Below are 21,369 nucleotides of genomic sequence, written 5' to 3'. Positions count from 1 at the left end.
AGTACAGTATATACAGCAAGGTATTTTAAGACTGAGACTACATTCATATAACTTTTATTACAGTATAATAATAGTTGTATTTTATTTTTAGTTATTGTTAATCTCTTAGTGTGCCTAATTTGTAAATTAAATTATATCATAGATACCTGTGTCTAGGAATGCACATAGTGTATATAGGGTTTGACACTATGTGCAGCCTCACGCATCCACTGGGGTCTTGGAGTGTTTCCTTTGCAGATAAGGGAGAACTACTATAATGTCACTATTCCATAGTAAAGGCAGCATTTTAATCAAAGAACTATGGTATCAGTATCATCATTTTTCTTCTTTTCTCCTTCCCTTTTGCAAAAAGTTGTAACATTTAAACCTGATAATGAACTATAGATTAGGTTGAGAAGCCAAAATACTGAGGTATTTATTTTCACAGACTGATAATTTCCTTTGATTTCTGGGTACCCAGGGAAATCAGCAAATAAGAAGTCTCAAGATTCTGGGAAAAGAAGGAAGAGTCAAAACTGTTTTCTCTTTTGCAGACATCCAAAGGATTGTATGTATGGGTATAGACTACGGACTTGCTACATGGACATTTCAGACTTTCTTTGTGTGTTGTTCTAGGAGTTCCATTACTAACATATTTTCTATATAGCTTTTATTAGCATAGAGTTGTGATAAGCTTTCTTACTTTTTTTTAACAATTATATCTTTTTATGGTAGCAAAATATACATAAAATTTACCATGTTAACCATTTTCATTGTACAGTTCAGGAATGTTAAATACATGCGTATGGTTGGGCAGCCAGTCTCCAGAACTTTTTCACACAGTAAACAGCAACTCCCCATTGCCCCCTACACCTAGTCCCTGGCAACACTATTTTACTTTTTGTTGCTGTGAATTTGACTGCTCTAGAGCAGAGGCAGATTTAACGGCGGGCACACCAGGTGTGTGTCCTGAGCCCCCACCTCTGAAGGGGCCCCACAAAACCCCAATTTTACACTTTTTTCTAATGACACCAAGTTTTGGTTTCATATGTGCAATTTTAACATTAATAGTACATAATATTTTTTATTTATTTAAAAATATGGTTAACATCTATTTTTATTCTCCCTGTCTCTTTTTTTTTTTAAGGGGCCCAATATTTTCTCCTGCACCCTGGACCTCAACCAAACTTAATCCGCCTCTGCTCTAGAGTCGTATTCATATAAGTGGCTTATTTCACTCAGCATAATGTCCTTCAAGGTACATCTATGTTGTACCATGTCAGAATTTCCTTCTTTTTTAAGACTGAATAATATTCCTTTATATGTATGTACCATATTTTGCTTATCCATGTATCCACTGATGCACATTTGGGTTGCTTGTACCTTTTGGCTATTATAATACTTCTATGAACATGGGTATACATATATATTTTGAGACCCTGCTTTCAGTTCTTGTAGATATATTCCCAAAAGTGGAATTACTGGGTCATATGGTAGTTCTATGTTTAACTTTTTGAATAACTACCATATTGTTTTCTGTAGTAGTGGCACCATTTTATATTCCCACCAACAGTGTACAAGCGTTCCAATTTCTCTACAATTCTTGCCAACACTTGTTATTTTCTGTTTTTTGTTTTGTTTTAGTAGTAGTCATCCTAATGGGTGTGAAGTAATCTTTACTACTTTTCATATGATATAATTTCAGAAGTGAAAAGTATTTTGTTTTGAGTGGAAATCAACATAAAATTACATCATTATGAATTTAAATAAAATGAAACCCTATGAAAGTTTACCTTAAAAATGAGATTTCACAAAATGCACTTCTGTAAAATCCATTGGGGCTTTTAATTTTCTTATTTGGAAACTCTGTAGATTTCCCTTCTAGAATTATGATAGGCAGAGAAAGCACTTATTTCTGCTATTAAGAGAATTACTTAAGATTAAATCCCACATATCCACAAACTAAATGGTAAAAGGACTATTTTTTAAATAAGTGGATATGTGAAAACAGGGAGTAAAAGAAAATCTCTTTTTATTAAGTAAAAACATTTGTAGTGTGTTCTTGTTCTTTCTCCTAATGAAGTAGGCCAGGATTTGGGTTTTGTGGAATAAATTTTGATGGTTGAATGTCCATCCTTTCAGTATAACCTAATATGTACCACCAGAATGGGGCCTTTGTATATTAAAAAGTCCTGAAGGACCATTGGGTTTTCTCTGTTTGAGCACACTCATAAATTTATTTTGCCCCTTCATTGGTTTTGGGAAAAAATTAAAGGAGTAATATATGTATCAGGCTATGTATGTAAATTTCAATCGAGCTTTAGAAAACCAAGACACTGTTTCCATTCATTCTTTCCTCTTTTAATGACATATTGAGGCGATAGGCTAGAGATGTTTAAGCATGGCCCAGGGGAGCTCAGACAGACACGCCGTACTTCGTAAAATTCTGTCTTTGTATGTCTTCCCTGTGGTAAAAAAATTGGTTTCTTTTCTGATGATCCCCTTTGCCAGATGTTACTCATGAAATTTGTGATCATCTCTTCTAGGTCCATTGTTTTATGCAGGAAGGTTACCCAACACACACACACCTCTCCCCTACCCCCCTAACAACTGTTATAACTTTTGAGTAACTAGGTTTCTATCCTTCAGCGTGAGGGGAAAGAAATCCAAAATTGGGAAAAGGAATGAACTTCTCAACCTGATGTGACTTTATCTCCATCCTCCCCCATTGTTAGGAATTGAATGAATTTTTGCTTCTACGTTTGACAAGTGTCTTTTTTTTTTTTGGACAAGTGTCTTTAAAGTAAAAGATAGTAGAAGCTACAGTGGACGTTACTTTTGGCAGTGCTGTAGTTCTGAGAGGCTGGTCAGAGATACAAACGGAGCAATTCTGTTTAAAGAGAAAAAATACGTGGTGTAATATGGCTGGAGTCAGTGTTTGCTATTAATTCCTTAGTGTTTCATTTGAAATCGAACTAAATTCAACATGTAGCCAGGAGTTAGTACAGTAGCTCTATTTTTTGTTTGTTTTTTGTTTTTGTGGATAATCTGGTGAAATTGCATAGCAAGCATAATCAGAGTTACATACAAGAAAAAGTGTTATTTACTTTATGACTTTTCACTTTCTAAATCTATTTTCACGTTTTTCTTTGGTGCATCTCAACTAGCTTCTAAAATATTCAATGTTGGTATTTTTGTAGTTTGGGCCTCTAACTTTTTTCCTCTGCCTAGCCTCTGTTTTATTAAGTGCACATCTTTTGTGATGAAAATATGCTTTGGCAGCATCATCGTTATCTTGGAATGTGACATGGAAACTGTGTTGAAATGTTCATCTATGAACTCACATTGGGCCAGAGAATCATGACAAACATTCACATTTTAAGGGAAAATAATCCTCTGACATGTAGAGCTCTGTGGTCTGAAAAAACTATGGTTTTGCTCTCTAGGATTTTTAAAGGAATGTTGATGTTTTTGAACCTATTTTCCATATTCCTAACTTATCTAAATAAAAGCTAAGAGTGGCTTTACTGGTACTCAAGCTCTGTGTGGTGTTATGTTTGTTTCTCTCAGCAAAATCGTCGTTCACTGAGCACCAGAATTGTGTGATAACACGAGACTATCAGAAAATCCTGCATGGAACTCAGTAAAATGCAGAAATAAGATACTAAAAAGTAGCATCTAGAATGGATCCGAAGAGTTTGATTCTAGGCTTGGAAAGATACTGCTTCTTGTATGCATATATCAATGAGCATCCATGATTAGAAGCATAAATTGATTTTTTGTGTGTGTGTAGAAAAATGGTCCTTAAGTAATAGAAAAGGTAATGTGGCAGTGATATCTGTGGTTTTCTTGGGTGAATGACCTAACAGAGCTTGGAAGTGAGAGGTGAATTCAGCTGTCCTCAGCATCTTGAAGCAAACGGACCCCTTCTAGCTGGTCACGTAGCATTGTTACCTTCCCATAGACAAGCAGTTCCTCACTCACACAGCAGCATGTGTTCATGGCAATTACTGAGGTTTGTTCTGAAAGCAGGAGGATGTCGATACGAGGGACTCCCAGGGCCTCATTAGTTTGGTTTACAGGGCACCCCCCACTGCCCACCAGATCCCTTACCCCTCAGTGTTGTCACAGCCTGAAATGTGTAAATTATCATCTGTCTTGGGATCACTTTTTAGTTGTACCTAACTTGCAGAAAACCCCAAATTCAAAAGTGGTTGCCGTTAAATGGCTACCTTTATCAGGTAGATATCACATAATATGGCTCCTTCTCTTTAATAATCCACACAGCCTTGCGCTGTAGGGGCCAAGAATCACTTTCCAGAGGGAGGACCTGGGTGAAGAAAAAACTTTCCATTAGCCTCAAGCAGTTTGAAGTGTGTGAGGATCTGAGGTAGCTAGCGTGTACTTTAGAACCATTTTATCTAACTTTGTAATGTAATATCCCCCCAAAAGAACATAGCCTGGGAGGATTGATAAGCTACAAACATAATGATCTGGAGAGGGTATTCTGCTTCCTGAATTTTTAATGGGTAGAACGCCATCTGCTTCTCCATATGGAAGTGCTGTCCGCACCCACATGGAGCCAGCACAGCGAGAAGCCAGAACCGCAGGAGGGGGCAGCCTTCCTCCTCCTCATGGCTTTACCTTTTATAGAACTAATGAAGCACTTACCTCATTTAGAGTTCTGGTATTCTCCTGTTATACATACTAAGGTTGCATAACTCAGAATATGAGCCCCTGAAAAAAATGTTTACATGGACAGACCGACCCCTTAATAAGATGGGGTACGAAACTAAGGTTAGTGAGTTCAAGATCCAGTTTAAAATAATTTCATTGGATTTTATTTAGTGATGCACACCAAATTCTAAAATGTTTTAATGATTTTTAAATGACCCCTCTGAAACCTAATAGCTATTATTCCTCTCAGTTGGGATTTTAAAAGAAGTGATTTTGTTTTGGTGTGTGATTTTTGTTTGTTTGTGTTGCTTTAAGACTTCAGCGACTACTCGGTGGACGATGAGTGCTTGTTGAAGCTGCTGAAAGGGTGCTGCCTGAAGAATTTACAGCGGCCCTTGCAAGCGGAGCTGTGTTTCAATTATGTTATCCAAAGGTAAAAACACGCAAGGAAGCCAACCTGAGTGCACATTGTGGCTTCTGGGGCACTACCGCGAGGAAGTAATTTCTCTTGCTGCTACCAGAAACGGAATCCAGTAGTGTGTTCTCTGAGAACAAAATTGTAACCGAAGTGGAACATGGCTTTGTACATTTTCCACTTGGCATTTAAAAGTGACACACAAAACTAAATTTATGGCCCAGCTAACAGGTGTCTATCCAAACTGGCAGCGATGTATGGAACCTCTGATACTTTTTTTGATTCCTGCATTTGTTTTTCATTTATTTACTCTACAGCTATCTGAGCACCCACGACATGCCAGAGACGTGCTGGGTCCTAGGGATTCAGTGCTGAGCAGAGAGACTTGCAGTCACCGTGATGGCAGTTTGGCAGGGAAGAAAGGCGTGGGATGCACAGTATAACTGCTGCTCTTTTGGCAAAAGGCATTTCTTCCCTGCATATGTGCATTTTTTTGTTTCTTTTGTTTTGTCCTAATAGCATTGATGATGGTGTCCTGTACCTTTACTACAGAGAGTTGGGTCAAGGCTCTGATGGCTGGCTTTCTTCTCCGTATCTGGATTTACAAATGCACATTATCTACAAGGGCCAGACCAGAAACCTTCCTGAGTGACGGCAGGAAGAGGGCTCGGTGGGCACCGTAGATTCAGGGGCATGTGCTCTCTAAGAAATGCAGCTGCTCCTGAGCTCTCATTGATTACCACTCTGTACAGGCCCAGGAACACGAAACCCTGCATTTTTTCATGAAAACACTAGAATCTGGATTTTATGTAAAATCTCCTGATTTTTAAATATTGGCAAAAAGGTTTTTAAAACAGTGTAAGCTGAATGGATGGCAGCCACAGGCTGCCAGCTGACGTCCTGTTTTACATCACGTGCTTGCCAGCCGGGCCGTTCTTCCTCTTCTTTCTGAGCGTGTAGGAGGGCTGGTGTGCTTATAAGAACAGGAAAGAGACCCTGTCTATTCCCAAATGAGTAACATACTTACAATTTTAGTAAACATGTTAAAGAAGTATCAGCTGAGTTCTGTGTTATTGGTGTTTTTATAAGGATCAAAAGGGTTATTAAAAGGATTACCCATTTGTGCTATTTGTTGTGTTTTAACAATAGTGAATTATTTGTTTCTGTGTTTTATAATTTTGGATTTTGAGGTTTTCTTTGTTGGCATTTATCTTTTTTTTTTTTTTTAAGAGAGAGACAGAGTCAGAGAGAGAGAACAGACAGGGACCGACAGACAGGAAGGGAGAGAGATGAGAAGCATCAATTCTTTGTTGTAGCACCTTTAGTTGTTCACTGACTGCCTTCTCATATGTACTTTGACCAGGGGGCTCCAGCAGAGCGAGTGACCCCTTGCTCAAGCCAGCAACCTTGGGCTTTAAGCCAGTGGCCCTGCGCTCAAGCCGGATGAGCTGGCGCTCGAGCCAGCCACCTCTGAGTTTTGAACCTGGGTCCTCATCATCCCAGGCCAATGCTCTAACCACTGTGCCACCGCCTGGTCAGGTGACGTTTAGTCTGGAAACTCCTATGAGGCTAGGATGAAAGAGGAAAAGTCTCTCTCATGTCGTTTTGCTTTTCTTTCTGCTAGGTGCTCCAAAGACTTTTCCAGCCCAGAATCACATTTGTGTTAATTTTATGGCTTAGAGGTTCTTTGATCCTTTGGGCAATGTAAATTTGAATTGAAAATTCATGTGGGGACAGGCCCATTGGTTATTAATTTTCAAGGAATATGTTTTTACTTCCCCCTGCAGCACTGGCCAAGGAGCCAACTGCCCAGGTTTTCTTCCTGTGCCGGAGATTGGGCTTTTTCTAACCTGCCCTTTCTCTGATGAAGCAGTCTTCCAAGGAAGGGCCCACCTTATATGAAAGTGTCGGTCCTGCTCCCTGTCCTGTGTGGGCCCAGGGCCTCATGCCCTCCCTGGACACTGGCACACAGAGCTCCCGTGGATTCACACTGCATAGACCCCAGGACTGCTTGGGCACCATCCTCACACTCAGAGTTCTGGTTTTGTTTTGTTTAGAGTTCCAGAATTTTTCTTCCATTCATGTGAGCTCAGCTATGCGTTTGAAAGTGTGTTATTCATATTTTTAGTACGTCTAGATGTTCTGTCAGAGAGTTCTCATAACATTGCTGAAAACAAAAGTGTTGACCACTTTTTTTTAAAGATTTTTTTGTTGTTGATTTTACAGAGAAGAGAGAATGGGGGGAGCAAAAAGTATCGGCTCATAGTTGCTTCCCTTGAGTTGTTCATTGCTTACTTGTTGTGTGTGCCTTGACCAAGCAAGCCCAAGGTTTCTTTTTATTTTTAAATTATTTTTAATTTTAAAATTAAATTTAATGGGATGACATTAAGAGTATGTAGGGGTTCGGTGACCATCCGTATAGCATTCAAGCTGTTGCTTGTGTTGTGTGCCCACCACCCCAGTCACATTCTATCACTCTGTATTTGTCCCTTTTGTCTCCACTCCCCCCCCCTCCCCTGGGTAACCATCTCACTTTTATCTATGTCCATGAGTCTCAGTCTTATACCCCACCTATGTGTGAAATTGTATAGTTCTTAGCTTTTTCTGATTTACTTATTTCACTCAGTATAATGTTCTTAAGGTCCATCCATATTGTTGTAAATGGCACTATGTCATCATTTCTTATGGCTGAGTAGTATTGTATTATATATTTATATATATATATGTATGTGTGTGTGTGTGTGTGTGTGTGTACCAGATCTTCTTTACCCAATCCTCTTTCGAGGGACATTTTGGTTGTTTCCATGTCTTGGTCACTGTGAATAATGCTGCAATGAACATGGGGTTGCATGTGTCTTTGCGTACCAATGTTTTTGAGTTTTTTGGGGTACATACTGACTAAAGGGATTACTGGGTCATATGGTAACTCTATTCTTCATTTTTTAAGGTACCACCATATTGTCTTCCTTAATGGCTATATCAGTTTACATTCCCACCAGCAATAAAAAGGGTTTCTTTTTCTCCACAGCCTCTCCAACACTGTTATTATGTGTCTTGTTGATAATAGCTAATCTAATAGGTGTGAGGTGATATCTCATTGTAGTTTTGATTAGCATTTCTCTAATAGCTAGCAAAGAAGAATATCTTTTCATATATTTATTAGCCATTTGTATGTCTTCCTGGCAGAAGCCCAGGGTTTCGAACTGGTGACCTCAGCATCCCAGGTCGATGCTCTGTCCACTGCGCCTTTATAGGCCGGGCTGTTGACCAGTTCCTTTTTTTTTAATCTTTTTTTTTCTTCTTTTCTGAAGCTGGAAACGGGGAGAGACAGTCAGACAGACTCCCGCATGCGCCCAACCGGGATCCACCCGGCACGCCCACCAGGGGTGATGCTCTGCCCACCAGGGGGCGATGCTCTGCCCCTTCGGGGCATCGCTCTGCCGCGACCAGAGCCACTCTAGCGCCTGGGGCAGAGGCCAAGGAGCCATCCCCAGCGCCCGGGCCATCTTTGCTCCAATGGAGCCTTGGCTGCAGGAGGGGAAGAGAGAGACAGAGAGGAAGGAGGGGGTGGGGGGTGGAGAAGCAAATGGGCCCTTCTCCTATGTGCCCTGGCCAGGAATCGAACCCAGGTCCCCCACACGCCAGGCCGACGCTCTACTGCTGAGCCAACCGGCCAGGGCCTGTTGACCAGTTCTTTATTGGCATAGTTTTAGCATTACAAGACTTCACAATGCAAATCAAAGTGAACCTTACAAAAAATAATCCAGCATTCTTATTTTTAAATGGAACACATTTATGTTCAGGAAGATGATCTTGTCCTTTCCAGAGTTAACCTTTGAAGGTCTGCATGTGTTCATATACTAAAGGGGCCGTAAACTGTCCTCAGCGTTGGTCTAATTTAGATCAAGGAATAAAATATTAATATATTAAAAGCATATCATTTATTGCCATAGTTTATTTGATTCTTTGAATAAATTTTGTATATTCAAACAGCTTTTCTCTGTTAATAGTGCTGCCAAGCACCTGTTTTATAAGTTGAGAAGTATATATGTTGAAAATAATGATCCAGTTCTTGTTCTGTTAAGACTTAATTACTTCTCATTCATTCGTTTAGTGAGAAGCTACTGAAGTTTGATCACTACTTAGTGCCATTCACTCTGTTTGAGTTGGCATTTTTGTACAAAAGCCAAGGGGAAATTGACAAGGCCATAAAGGTCCTGGAAACAGCAAGGTAGGTGGTGATGACAGCTTTTCCTTGACTGCTATGGAGTTGGGAATGTCAGTACCAACAGTAATAGTGTGTGTACACTCAAAAGTTAAAACATTAATAGAAATTATAGTACTGTTACTTATGCTTAGTGTATGCTCATGGCTTTTGCTGTAATTGTGCTGTTTTTACCTTCTGAATGCCTGACCCTGTGACTGTTTACAGATGTTGTGATTGTGGGCCTCTATATGACAGATATCTAATCTAATCCATTCTATTCTATATCAGAGGTCAGCAAACTTTTCTGTGAAGGGCTAGTATTAAGTATTTTTGGCTTTACAGTCTAAGGTCTTTATTCAACTACTCTATTCTATCGAAAGCAGCCTTAGAAGACAATGTATAAATAAATGGATGTGTCCAGATTTAGCCATACTTTTAAAAATAATTTGCTGACCTTTGGTATATCTCACTATATTTCTCATTTCCTTGAGGACACGCTGATTTGAAGACCTTTGAATCCTCCCCTGACTTTCTTCTGTCTGTCTACCATGGCGATTTCAAAGCACTTCATCATTTCTGCTAGTCAGTGGCTCACAGACTTGTGATCCTGGTTTACTTAGCAAGGGGAGAAACCCTGTGGTCTCTTTGCCTTGAGCACTTCTTGCAGTGCATAAAGAATGCCATTTTTAGCTCTAGACCATAAATAGCTTAGTGGTTCATTTGTTTGTTCATTTACTCAAACTCAGCAGGTGTTCACTGAGCACCACTCATGTGCCAGGCACTCATAAAGCTCTAGACAGACAACTGTACACAAATAGGCGGTATTTCTGCTCTCTTAGTTGGAGGGAGATATTAAATAAAAAGTAAAGAAAATTAACAATGGTATGTGCTTTGCCGAGATTTATAGTCTGATACAGAGTCCCTGGCTGTTGCCTTAGATTGGGTTGATTCTGGAAGGTTTCCTTGAGGAAGTAATATAGTGTGGTTGATATTTGCATAATTAAAAGCAGTCCTGAGATCGGTCAGCAGAAGACTACTTAGGGAATATCCCTGGCTGAAGCCACAGCTAAGTAACCTCTAGACTGGGGGTTGAGCAGCTAGATCGATAATGATGCTTTTTACTGAGATGGGGAATATTTAAAGGAGCAGGTTTAGGGAGAGAATAATATATATATAATTCTGTTTGGACCATGATATTTTAAGATGCCTACTAGTATCCACATGGAGATAGTGCGTGGGCAGTCAACCCTAAAAGCATGGAGTTCACTGGAAAGATAAAGGCCAAGTGTGGAGACTTCAGAGTCACCAGCACAGACACAATGGTATTTGAAGCCATGGTACTTGATGAGGTCATTTTGGGAAACTTAGCTAAAGAGAGAGTGAGGTCCAGCAGAGAACCTTGGGATATGCTGTCATTTTAATGAGAATAAATAGTAAGAGTAAGAAGAAATGCCCACTGAGTGAGGAAGACATCCAGAAAAACCAAGTGAGGAAAGTGTTTCAGAAAGAAGATAGTGGTCACTTGTAAAGAGCTGCTGAGAGGTCAGGCGAGATGAGACTAGAGTTATACTTGGCTGCCTGCAGAGCACTGGTGACCTTGACAAGGGAGATGAGAAAGTACAACCAGCTACTTCAGGTAACTCTTTCAGGATGTTCTGCTGTGAATAAAACCTAGTAATGAGATAGAAGCTTCAGGAACATGATAGAGTCAAGAAAGCCTTCTTTATTCTTCTCTTTTTCCTCTTCCTCTTTTGCTCCTCCTTCTCCTCCTCTGCTGCCTTCTTCTTGTTATTAGGAGATATGAGAACAAATCACCTTTAAAGTTAATTTGTAATACCACCTTTAAAGTTAATAAAATGAATACGAGTGATAATGACTCACATTTCAACTGATACGTATGTGTCATCAAATGTAGCTGATGGAAAATTAGGGACTATAAATACTGTTGTTCCAAGTATTTGTTATTTGGACATATTTAGTGTTACCTTAGCAATGCACAATAAGACAAATTTATAATGATGAAAATAAAAGAATAATAATTCGCCATTATGAAACAAGACCAGCAGTGATCAAAAATCACCACTAACTCTAGCCAGTGCTAATGATGCCAACATAAACATGCTCCCCAATAATTTAATGACTGTCAGTTGTCTGCAGTTTCCCTTATGTAGTAGGAGCTTTGCAGAGTTGTCAAAAATTAGGCATTTAGGAAAATACTCATCTACCTTCTTTGGTAAACTCTAGTAAGGTGATGATTTAGATTATGAATAATAACTCTTCTCAAGGTTACCAGTAAGTAGTACTTAACCTGTAGAAAATGAAGGGCTATCAAAAGAAATAAATACACTGCAAAGAAAGAAGTGGCAGCTCACCCATGGGACGGAGCAGGAGCCCAATGTCAAAGCCATTCCGTTTTGATCGTTCGTAATAATTCTCTTAAAGAGCAGTCATGAATGATCTAAGTAAAAGTTTTTCAATAATCTGGATTTTAATGGCCGGGCCCTTTCTGACATTGTCACACAATAATTATTGGCCAAGCCATTGCTATTTGCCTGTGAGAATTGGAGTAAATAATTTTGCCATCTTTGTTGAGGTTGTTATTTCATGGGAGTTTGAAGGTAATTGTTTTTGGGAGTGGGTTGCTGTGATCAATCATGTTCACCTTGTTTATACAAGGCTGCCTTAACATCTCCAGTTTAGAAAAGGAGTCAACTGTTTAAGAATAGTTCACAAAATTGTCAAACATCCTCACAACCTTCTGGCTGTGCTTGTGAATGGCTTGGAAATTAAATATAACCTTGGTACTCAATGTATGACTTTTAGATGTTCACTATGAAGCTTCTAGAAATAAAGAATATTACCATCCTTTTCTCATAGGACATAATCTACATTTATGTGTACATAATCCATTGTTATGTATATTCAAATTGGACAGAAAATAAGGAATGAAGATGAAAGGAAGGGGAGGACGGTGAGAGTGCTGTGGCAGACAAGAAATTTTGACCTTATGATTTTATTCTTATTGTCTTCAGAAACAACTACAAAGATTACTCCATGGAGTCTAGACTACACTTCAGAATTCAGGCAGCTCTTCAACTGTGGAAAAAACCTTCCTCAGACTGAACAGAACATGAAGGATGGCACTTCCCTTCCATTAATACCAACATCTGCTACAGATTAGACCTTGTATTAAAGTGGAAAAGTGATCTTGTGAATGAGAGACAAAAATTAATTTTGTCAATATTTTCTGTCATCTGTGTGGTTTACTGTTGTTCTGTGTGAATTTTTTTGTTATTCCCTGTGGAATAATGTTTAATACTATCCAGATAATTCTTGTATTTTGCCTCTCCAAAAAGAATTTCATATTAGATTTCAGTTGGAGAGTGAAGAAGTCTTTTAAAGGACTCACAGGTACAATAAAATCTAATTAGATTATTTTTTTTAAACATGGAAATTAATATTGTTTAAATAGCAAATGACTTACAAGTTGAGCCATTTTTAGAGTTGTTAGTCAGCTAAACATCAGAGTTATTTTTGTTTCCTAGAGTTTACATTTCAGAGGGGAAATAAAATCACAATCAAAATGGCTTAATAACCTTCTGAAGTCTCCTGGAAAAGACAGGCGGTGGGTGGGAACAGGGGTGGGACGATGTAGTTAATAGTTTGAAAAGACCATAGCTAGCAAAGATGGTATAATATTGTTATTGTTTTTTTATTCTTCATGTAAGTTAAAAGCGGTAATGTTTTTGGGAGACTGTCCTGTTTTTGAATGTACTTATCAAATCTATTATAACAACAAAAATTTTAAAAATGTGTATCTAAAGGGAAGAAAATGTGATATTTTAGACATTATCCTTAGCAACGAGAGCCTAAAATAAATACATTTGATTATTTTTCTTATAGGATGCAAAAAGTTCCTGCTGCTTTAAATGTATGTAAACTATCAGTAATTTTTACACTCAGATGTTGGTGAGTAAGATCTAATTTTCTAATCTCTCTAGCACTGTGATGGTTTCTTAAAATATCTGGACTGTGTTTGATCCTTTTCATTGGGAAACACAGTCAGGACACTGTGGAAGAGAGCGTGACTGTGGTCCTGGCTCTGCTGCTGGTTAGCAGTTACCAGGGTGACCTGGAGGGACCCCCGGCTCTGTGCATCACCATATTTTCCTCATCTGTGAAATGGGAAGAAAAGCAAATGATTACCAAGATATCTCTAAGTTTTATAACTGTCAGTATTTTAGGTATTTCTTTTCAGCAATGTTAAAATGTTTAATCCAAAACACTGCTGCTTAGAGTATGTTTTTTTTGCCGGTCATCACTGTCTCTACTCTCTTTCCCCCAAATATGTATGTTTTGTGACTAAGGACCAGTTTGCATCCAGAGTGAGGAAAAAATTTGTGAATCAATGAATCAGAATTTTGTCCTATTTCTGTTTCTTTCTTGAAGAAGAACTTGTCACGGAGGCCTATGTGGTTTAACAGAAGCAGCCCCAGACTGGGAGTTAGGAGCCCGTCTCAGTTAATAGTTCCTCAGCGTGCAGCAAGTTGTTCACCTTCCCTGGGACTCATTGGGGATAGCAGCATAGAGCTTGGTGCTTGTGCAGCTCTGTTAGATAATGCACAGTCATATGCATAGCTTTTTGTAAACTGTGAAAGACCATATGAGTACGAGTTGAGCCAATTATGCATTTTATGCACTGATTACAGTATCTGCACAGAGGTAGTGGCTGAGTCTGTGGTCTCTGATGTAAAATGAGAGAAGCATGGAAATTCAATCACCCTTTTGATTTATTCATGTATTTGGCATGGACAGTAGCCCAGCTTATGAGTTTATTCCTTGCTATTTATTCCTTGCTACACGAGCTTGTCCCCAGCAGGTGTTTGCCTTATTTTCTTTAAGGTATTAATTCTTGACTAATACAGAGGATAGATTTCCAATAGGAGATATCAGTACAATTCGAGTCAGAGTACCACCCCTTCAGATGCTATGGTGGAAGATAATCAGTATGTGCTATTAATATGAATTATGTCACTTTACTGCAGGTCCAGACTATAGGGGAAATAAACTGTCATTACAACTAGTAAAATATGTTTAATAGTTATTTTTTATATAGCCTGGAACAAAAGGTTTATAAATTATTTAGAAGAGCTTTGGTAGCATTATTTTTTTAAAGTATAAACATATACATTGTTTTTGTGAGAAGTCGCAAGTCAGAGCAAAAGTCAGTTAAAAATATTCTCTTTGGTATAAAATGAAACCAATTTAAGCTAATAGTGGTTATTTTTATTTTATTGTAACTCCATACTTTAAACAAATATGGGATAATTCATATGTACTTAAAATTTCACTTTGTTATTTTTCTTATTTTTATTACTATTTCCTTTTTTTTTTTTTAGTTGCCTGGTGATATGGATAACACAGCCAATAGGGTTTAAAGTGCTGTAATAGCACTAATGCTACAGGTATTAATCTGTTACCTGCTTTGTTTAAGATATTGTGGTGACACCAGTTTCTTGTGACATCAGCTCATATAGCCTTTTTGGAGTTATTTTGTGATGCAGGGTGTTCTGTGTAGAATGAGTACTGAAGTGACAATGTTTTATCTAATGCTTTGAGGGGCATATGTGGTAGGGTTGAGCTGCCAATGTGTCTGACAGTTTGTGCAATTTGTGTAGTTCTTGGTATAATTGCCTTTTTTATATAAAAATGGAGAACTAGAGCTCTGGTTGGTGCTGTAAATTTAAGACTCAACTAGAAGTTATGCTTTGTAGGACGGTGACAGTGAAGTCATGAGTCTGCTTTATATCTCATTAAAGAGTCACTACATCAGCTCGTTTAGGGACATATATTTTGATGTTTCTGTGCTTTTCCTGCATACAAGAAGGTCCCAAGTTACACAGGAAAAGGGAGGCCATTGATTCCCTGTCTCTTCTGCAAGTGGGTCCAAACTGTAGGAAGGTGAATTCCAGATCCATCAGCATCAAAGGGGATATTAAATCATTGAAACAATCCAACAGTGTAGCCTTCTCTTGGGCAAAAGTGTAGTTTAGCAGAGCTCTGTGATTGTCATGTCTACCTGGCCTAAAACCTAATGGTTTAACCTTGAGGTTAAGACACTCTATCAGTTTCTGATTAGGACCTCACATCAGTGGGATGTGTATAAAGATGAAAGTTGCCCCCTTTCAAAGCAAAGTGTTTTCTGTTTTGAAGCTACTTTTAGAGGTACAGTGTGATGTGCACTGATTGCCCCTGCTGTTAATACTCATTATGGTTCCAGTTCTCATCCATTCCTTTAAAGTGAGTATGTTAATGTTTCAAATAGATGCTTTTCTTCCTTTGGACATTATACATAACAATTTTTTAAAAAAAGATCTTTGTAACTAACGAAAATGTTCTGGAATTACTAATTAATACTTCATTGATTTTTTTGGTCATATTTTTATTTGTTCCTATTCTCTCCATATTTATGAATCATAAATTCAAATACATTTAGTTAAAATGAATTAATGAGGACTCCGGTGATGGTTTTGATGCCCAAGATTTTGTGATTCATAGGGCCTAGAGTGGGTCTTGAGAAATTTTCTTGTCCTTCCTATCCCTGAACTGTTTTCTTCTTTTTTTTTTTTTTTTTTTCATTTTTCTGAAGCTGGAAACAGGGAGAGACAGTCAGACAGACTCCCGCATGCGCCCGACTGGGATCCACCCGGCACGCCCACCATGGGGCGACGCTCTGCCCACCAGGGGGCGATGCTCTGCCCATCCTGGGCGTCACCATGTTGCGACCAGAGCCACTCTAGCACCTGGGGCAGCGGCCAAGGAGCCATCCCCAGTGCCCTGGCCATCTTTGCTCCAATGGAGCCTTGGCTGCGGGAGGGGAAGAGAGAGACAGAGAGGAAAGCGCGGCGGAGGGGTGGAGAAGCAAATGGGTGCTTCTCCTGTGTGCCCTGGCCGGGAATCGAACCCGGGTCCTCCGCACGCTAGGCCGACGCTCTACCGCTGAGCCAACCGGCCAGGGCTGTTGTTTTCTTCTTAAGTCCTGTTTGGTCCAGTATGGTAGCCAATGGCCACAGGTGGCGAGTGAGCACATGAAACATGGCTGGTGGCACATGTTGGAATGATGCTGAGTGTCAGGGAACACTCATTTATACATGTACATGCTGCCTCCTAATGTGCTGCTTAGAGTTCTGGCTTTTACTTGATGACGACTATGATCAGCCCGCCACCATAGTTGCATTGTCAGTTGTGGTTCTAATATATATCGGTAGGATTTGCTTTTCCCATTTCAGTGCCTATAAACATTCATTTCATCACGTTCTGCAGATGAGTAAGGTCATTTGCACATTCGAACATTCTTCATTCCCACCCTAGAGCTCCTTGTATACTAAACCAATTTATTCTCTCAGAGAACTATTTTCATCTGATTTTAAAGACATTCCTTGCTTTTTCAGAGGCGACAGCACAGACTGTTAGAGTTGTAGCAGAAGTGACTCATCTTTGAGATGTCAGTAGATTTTATGATTAAAATAACATTTTATAAATTTAATATTATTCTGAAAAATTTCAATTCCTTGACCTTTCAATCCCTTTTATAGTATTGATGTTTCAACACTGACTTGGGTAGGCCAGTGTTACTATTTTAAAATTTTTAGGCACTAGTTACCCACTTACAGAATAATTTGGCAGATAGTTTATTTAAAGTTATATATTTTATGCCTTTGCTGCCTATTATTATTTTTACTGTGTATGATACCTAAGTGAAATTCATATATGTAACTGACATATTTTTAAACTCTTGAGACATTTCTTGATCAAGTACATAGACAAATAAGTAGAAAAATAGTTTACAAATATTAAATAGACAATGCTTTACACTATTCTTTCAGAAGTAGTACAGGATTTTCTTCAGATAGTTTCTCCTCCCCCAGACCATTTATCTACATATTTTTCTTTATTTGTCAAATTGCTTGGTGTAAAACCCTATTCCTACTTCTCTTTTTGTCTTTTATACATCTTCTGTTAGATTTAATTACTTCAGAATGTTGAACGTGAAATGCAATGCAAAGGATACATTAGAAGGTATCATGAGGGAGAATATCTTCTGTGTTCAGAACTTGGTATCTGACCTTAATGGTGCTGAAACCCGTGCCAGTCTGTTTCTACTGTCATAACTACAGAAAGAAATGGTGCAAGGGCTCTTTAGTTGATTGAGAAGACTGAGCAGGTTCTTGGTCTGATCCTAAGGGATATGGGGATCTAGCTTTGGAAGAAGTCCAACCCTTCCATTCTGTCCAGTTTACAAATGGGTCAGTACAGTAATACTGTAACACGACATTGTATGGAAAAATCAAAACAGTGGCCCCACTGTGGTTCACTCACAGAGAATTCATACAGATACCTACAGCTTGGATATTTAATAGGAAAGCTCAACATACTTGAATACCAAGCTTCAATAAGTGAGACTTGTTGCATATTAATATACAACTTATATATATGTCAATTCAGTAGTTAGAAACACATAATTTAAAAGATGAATATAAGAAATGCTAGCTTATGGTGGGAAATTTTGTTTTATTGCTACTTAATATTTTCTAGCATATTGGTTCTAATTATTGGTAGTCTGTTTGGCATTAATTAGGAAAAAAAGTTGGTCTCAGTGTAACAGAAATGATATCCAGAGAAGTTGGATAGAATGAACATATTAAAGAATATTGCTTATTTCAATTCTAAAGTAATTACATTATTTTGAAATGCTGGAAGGTCTTTCTTATTTAGAAGAAATGACTCTTCCTGCTTTGGAAATTATGCAGATATTTCTTTTTTAAGAAATATTGGGGTGATATTGGTTAATAAAATTATATAGAATTCAGGTGTACAATTCTATACTACATCATCTGTATGTGGTGTGTTCACCACCCCAAGTAAAGTCTCCCTCCATCACCATTTACCCCCGCTTTGCCCTCTCTGTCTCCCTTTCCCCTCTGGTAATCACCAGATTATTGTCTATGTCTGTTTGTTTTTATTAAGTCCCTTCACCTTCTTTCACCTAGCCCCTAAACGCTCTTCCCTCTGAAAACTGTCAGTCTGGTCTTTGTATTTTATGTGGTCTGGACTCTGTTCTTAGTTTGTTTGTTAGTTTATTTTGTTAGTTTATTTTTATTAGTTTCTTTATTTAAGTGAAATGATACGGTACTTGTCTTTCTCTGACTGGCTTATTTCACTTAGCATAATGCTCTCCAGGTCCATCCATGCTGTCACAAGAGGTAAGACTTCCTTCTGTTTTGGGCAGGGTAGTTTTCCACTGTGTAAATGTACCACAGCTGCCCCCCCCCCCCCCCCCCCATCTACTGATGGGCACTGGGGCTGCTTCCAAATCTTGGCTATTGTAAGTAATGCTTCAGTGAACATAAGGGAGCATATATTGTTTTGAATCAGTGTTTTGGGTTTCTTCAGATATATTCCCAGAAGTGGAATCACTGGGTCATAGGCAGTTTGATTGTTAATTTTTTGAGGAATCTCCACACTGCTTTCCACAATGGCTGCACCAGTCTGCATTTCCACCAACAGTGCACAAGGGTTCCCTTTTCTTCACATCTTCACCATAACTTGGTTGTTTGTTGGTTTATTGATAATAGCCATTCTGATAGGTGTGAGGTGATACCTCATTGTGGTTTTATTTGCATTTCTCTGATGATTAGTGTTGTTGAGAATCTTTTCATATGCCTTTTGCCCATTTATAGGTCCTCTTTGGAGAAGTGTCTATTCAGGTCCTTTGCCCGTTTCTTAAGTGGATTATTTTTGGTGTGAGTTTTATAAGTTCTTTATAAATTTTGGATGTGTCATTAGCAAATATGTTCTCCCATTCAATGGGTTGCCTTTTCATTTTGTTGATGATTTCCTTTGCTGGACAACTGACATTTTAATTCACTCTTATCTTAATTGGAGCCAAGTGTTCAGTTGGCAATTTTGGGCCTAGTAAATGAGTTTAAACAGTTTTCATTAATTACTTCACTTTTTTCTAAAGTGATTTTATTATTTATAGTACATAGTTGCTTTCTGCACAGTGATTTGTTTTTTAAGAAAATGATTTACATGGAACAAGAGATTGTGGTAAACATTAGAAACCTTAGGCTACTATTGGCTTCTGTTTAACTCAGATTTGCAGGAGAACACGTGTGTTTCACTGATATGTGCTGTCCAGAAAAATTAGTTAATTCTCAATAATATTTTGCATTCGCATGATGTGTTAGAGGAAAATTTTATAACTAAGTAGTTTATTATTTTTCTTTTGCTCACTATTGACATCCACACACCTGAAGGACTCATTTGTGTACTAGTGTTTAAAAATATTTATTTGCAACTGTTCATAAGAACTCTTGAATTTTTTTTATGTAAGTTGCAAAATCATAGGTAAAAGAAAAATATATATTTAATAAGTGAGAAGTATTATTTTATTACTAAAATTTATTTCCGAAGCAAACTTATTTTGTAGATACACCACTTGGGATATTTTGCTTTGCCTTAAGACACACAAACAAAATAAACCTGTCTTGTGATCTAATCACCAAAAAACCTTTGTGTTATCTTGTCGTGTAAACAGCTTTTGAAATTCTTTGATAAAGTTTATTTTTCACTTTTATTTGAATTAAACCAAAAAAGTTAGAGGCCATAGTGTTTCGTGAATCAATATATGGTTTCCTGTTGAATCGTCAAAGCAACCTGTATGTGTTTTGTAATTCAATATTTTTTTTTAGAAAAAATTGTCCTTATTGTATCTCACTCTTTCTCATTCCATTTGAACTTAGTCTTCTGTCTTTCCCACTCCCAGCCGTCACAGTTTCAGAGCAAGGCGCTTTTAGAAATGGAAGATGTGTGAGTTCTATGTAAGATGAATGTGTTAGTAGCATCCATCTGCTGATCAAGTAGGATCTGGTACCGGAAAATGAAATAAATTGTAGCTATAAAAGCATTTTGTCAATATAAGTCAAGAAGGAAGAAGGAAACTGTGAAGTTCTGGTATTTTTAATTTAAAACTGTGTTCCCAATGAGTATTCGCTGGCTGGTTTTGTGTTAGTGTTATCATCTATGATTTGTAAGCTAATGCTGATATGAGATCTAAATTTTCATCATGAAGATAACAGTCCCTGTAGCCTATTTTTAGCATTAAGACATTTTTGAAAACAGATGTCATCTTTAAAATTGTATTTTTAAGTGCAAATAAATCATCTCAACTTGAAAGTCAGTGTTTTATTTTTCATTCCTTAGTATTACAGAATACCCTGCATTATTAGATGCATGTTTAAGTTGCCAGATAGTCTCACAATCCTATATTTTCATATTGCTACAACTGGTTTACCTACAACATGCAATTGTATTGTTATATAAATAAATTACACTTGATGGAATTACAGTCTTATTCTGGTTTGTCTACAGTTGAAGGATGTACACAAGATATATTTTGCTGATCTTTAATTGCAGTGCAATATACACATGAATTTTTGTTTCTCAGTAAGCTTTAAAAAAATCCAAAAAACATTTACAGGCAAACCATTGAAGGCCCTTCTTTGTGCCATGTTCTTGGCTGAGCACGGGGCATGAAGCAATAAATGAGATGGTACAATTTCCTTCCTCCCTTCCTTCCTTCCTTCCTTCCTTCCTTCCTTCCTTCCTTCCTTCCTTCCTTCCTTCCTTCCTTCCTCCCTCCCTCCCTCCCTCCCTCCCTCCCCTCCCCTCCCTCCCCTCCCTCCCTTCCCTCCCTCCCTCCCCTCCCCTCCCCTCCTCTCCCCTTCCTTTCTTCGCCAGTGACCTTTGTGCTTAAGCTGTGAGCCACGCTCAAGCTGGGGACCTCTGGGTTTTGAACTGGGGGCCTCAGCATCCCTGGTTGACGCTTTATCCACTGCGCCACCACTGGGCAGGCTGATACAGTTTTCTTGAGGGAGCATTATTTTCTTGTTCACCGTATCATAATCTATCTGATAGTTCTGAGGTTTAGATTGACTGCTAAGAGGTTTAATTTAAGGAAGTTTCATTAGCATTTATTGTAACATAGTGGGGAAAAAATTTGATCTCTGGAAATCAGGACATCTGTATT

General features: G+C 38.3%; 1 protein-coding gene across 3 annotated transcripts in view; it reads left to right on the top strand.

The window, feature by feature from the left end:
• The window catches only part of TTC39B (tetratricopeptide repeat domain 39B), a 175,083-nt gene extending 154,833 nt beyond the window's left edge, over positions 1-20,250 (top strand). For all 3 annotated transcript variants that reach the window (XM_066257285.1, XM_066257283.1, XM_066257284.1), the window contains 3 exons: positions 4,972-5,089; positions 9,186-9,302; positions 12,311-20,250. In XM_066257285.1, coding sequence (XP_066113382.1) covers positions 4,972-5,089; positions 9,186-9,302; positions 12,311-12,401 — 326 coding nt within the window. In that variant the 3' untranslated portion in view covers positions 12,402-20,250. The remainder of the gene's footprint in view (positions 1-4,971; positions 5,090-9,185; positions 9,303-12,310) is intronic.
• Positions 20,251-21,369: the final 1,119 nt, after the last annotated feature.

The sequence above is a fragment of the Saccopteryx bilineata genome, chromosome 2, assembly GCF_036850765.1.
Source record: "Saccopteryx bilineata isolate mSacBil1 chromosome 2, mSacBil1_pri_phased_curated, whole genome shotgun sequence".
Taxonomy (NCBI): Eukaryota; Metazoa; Chordata; class Mammalia; order Chiroptera; family Emballonuridae; genus Saccopteryx; species Saccopteryx bilineata.
Note: the sequence above shows the minus strand (reverse complement) of the source record. Positions and strands in the feature narration are given on the sequence as shown.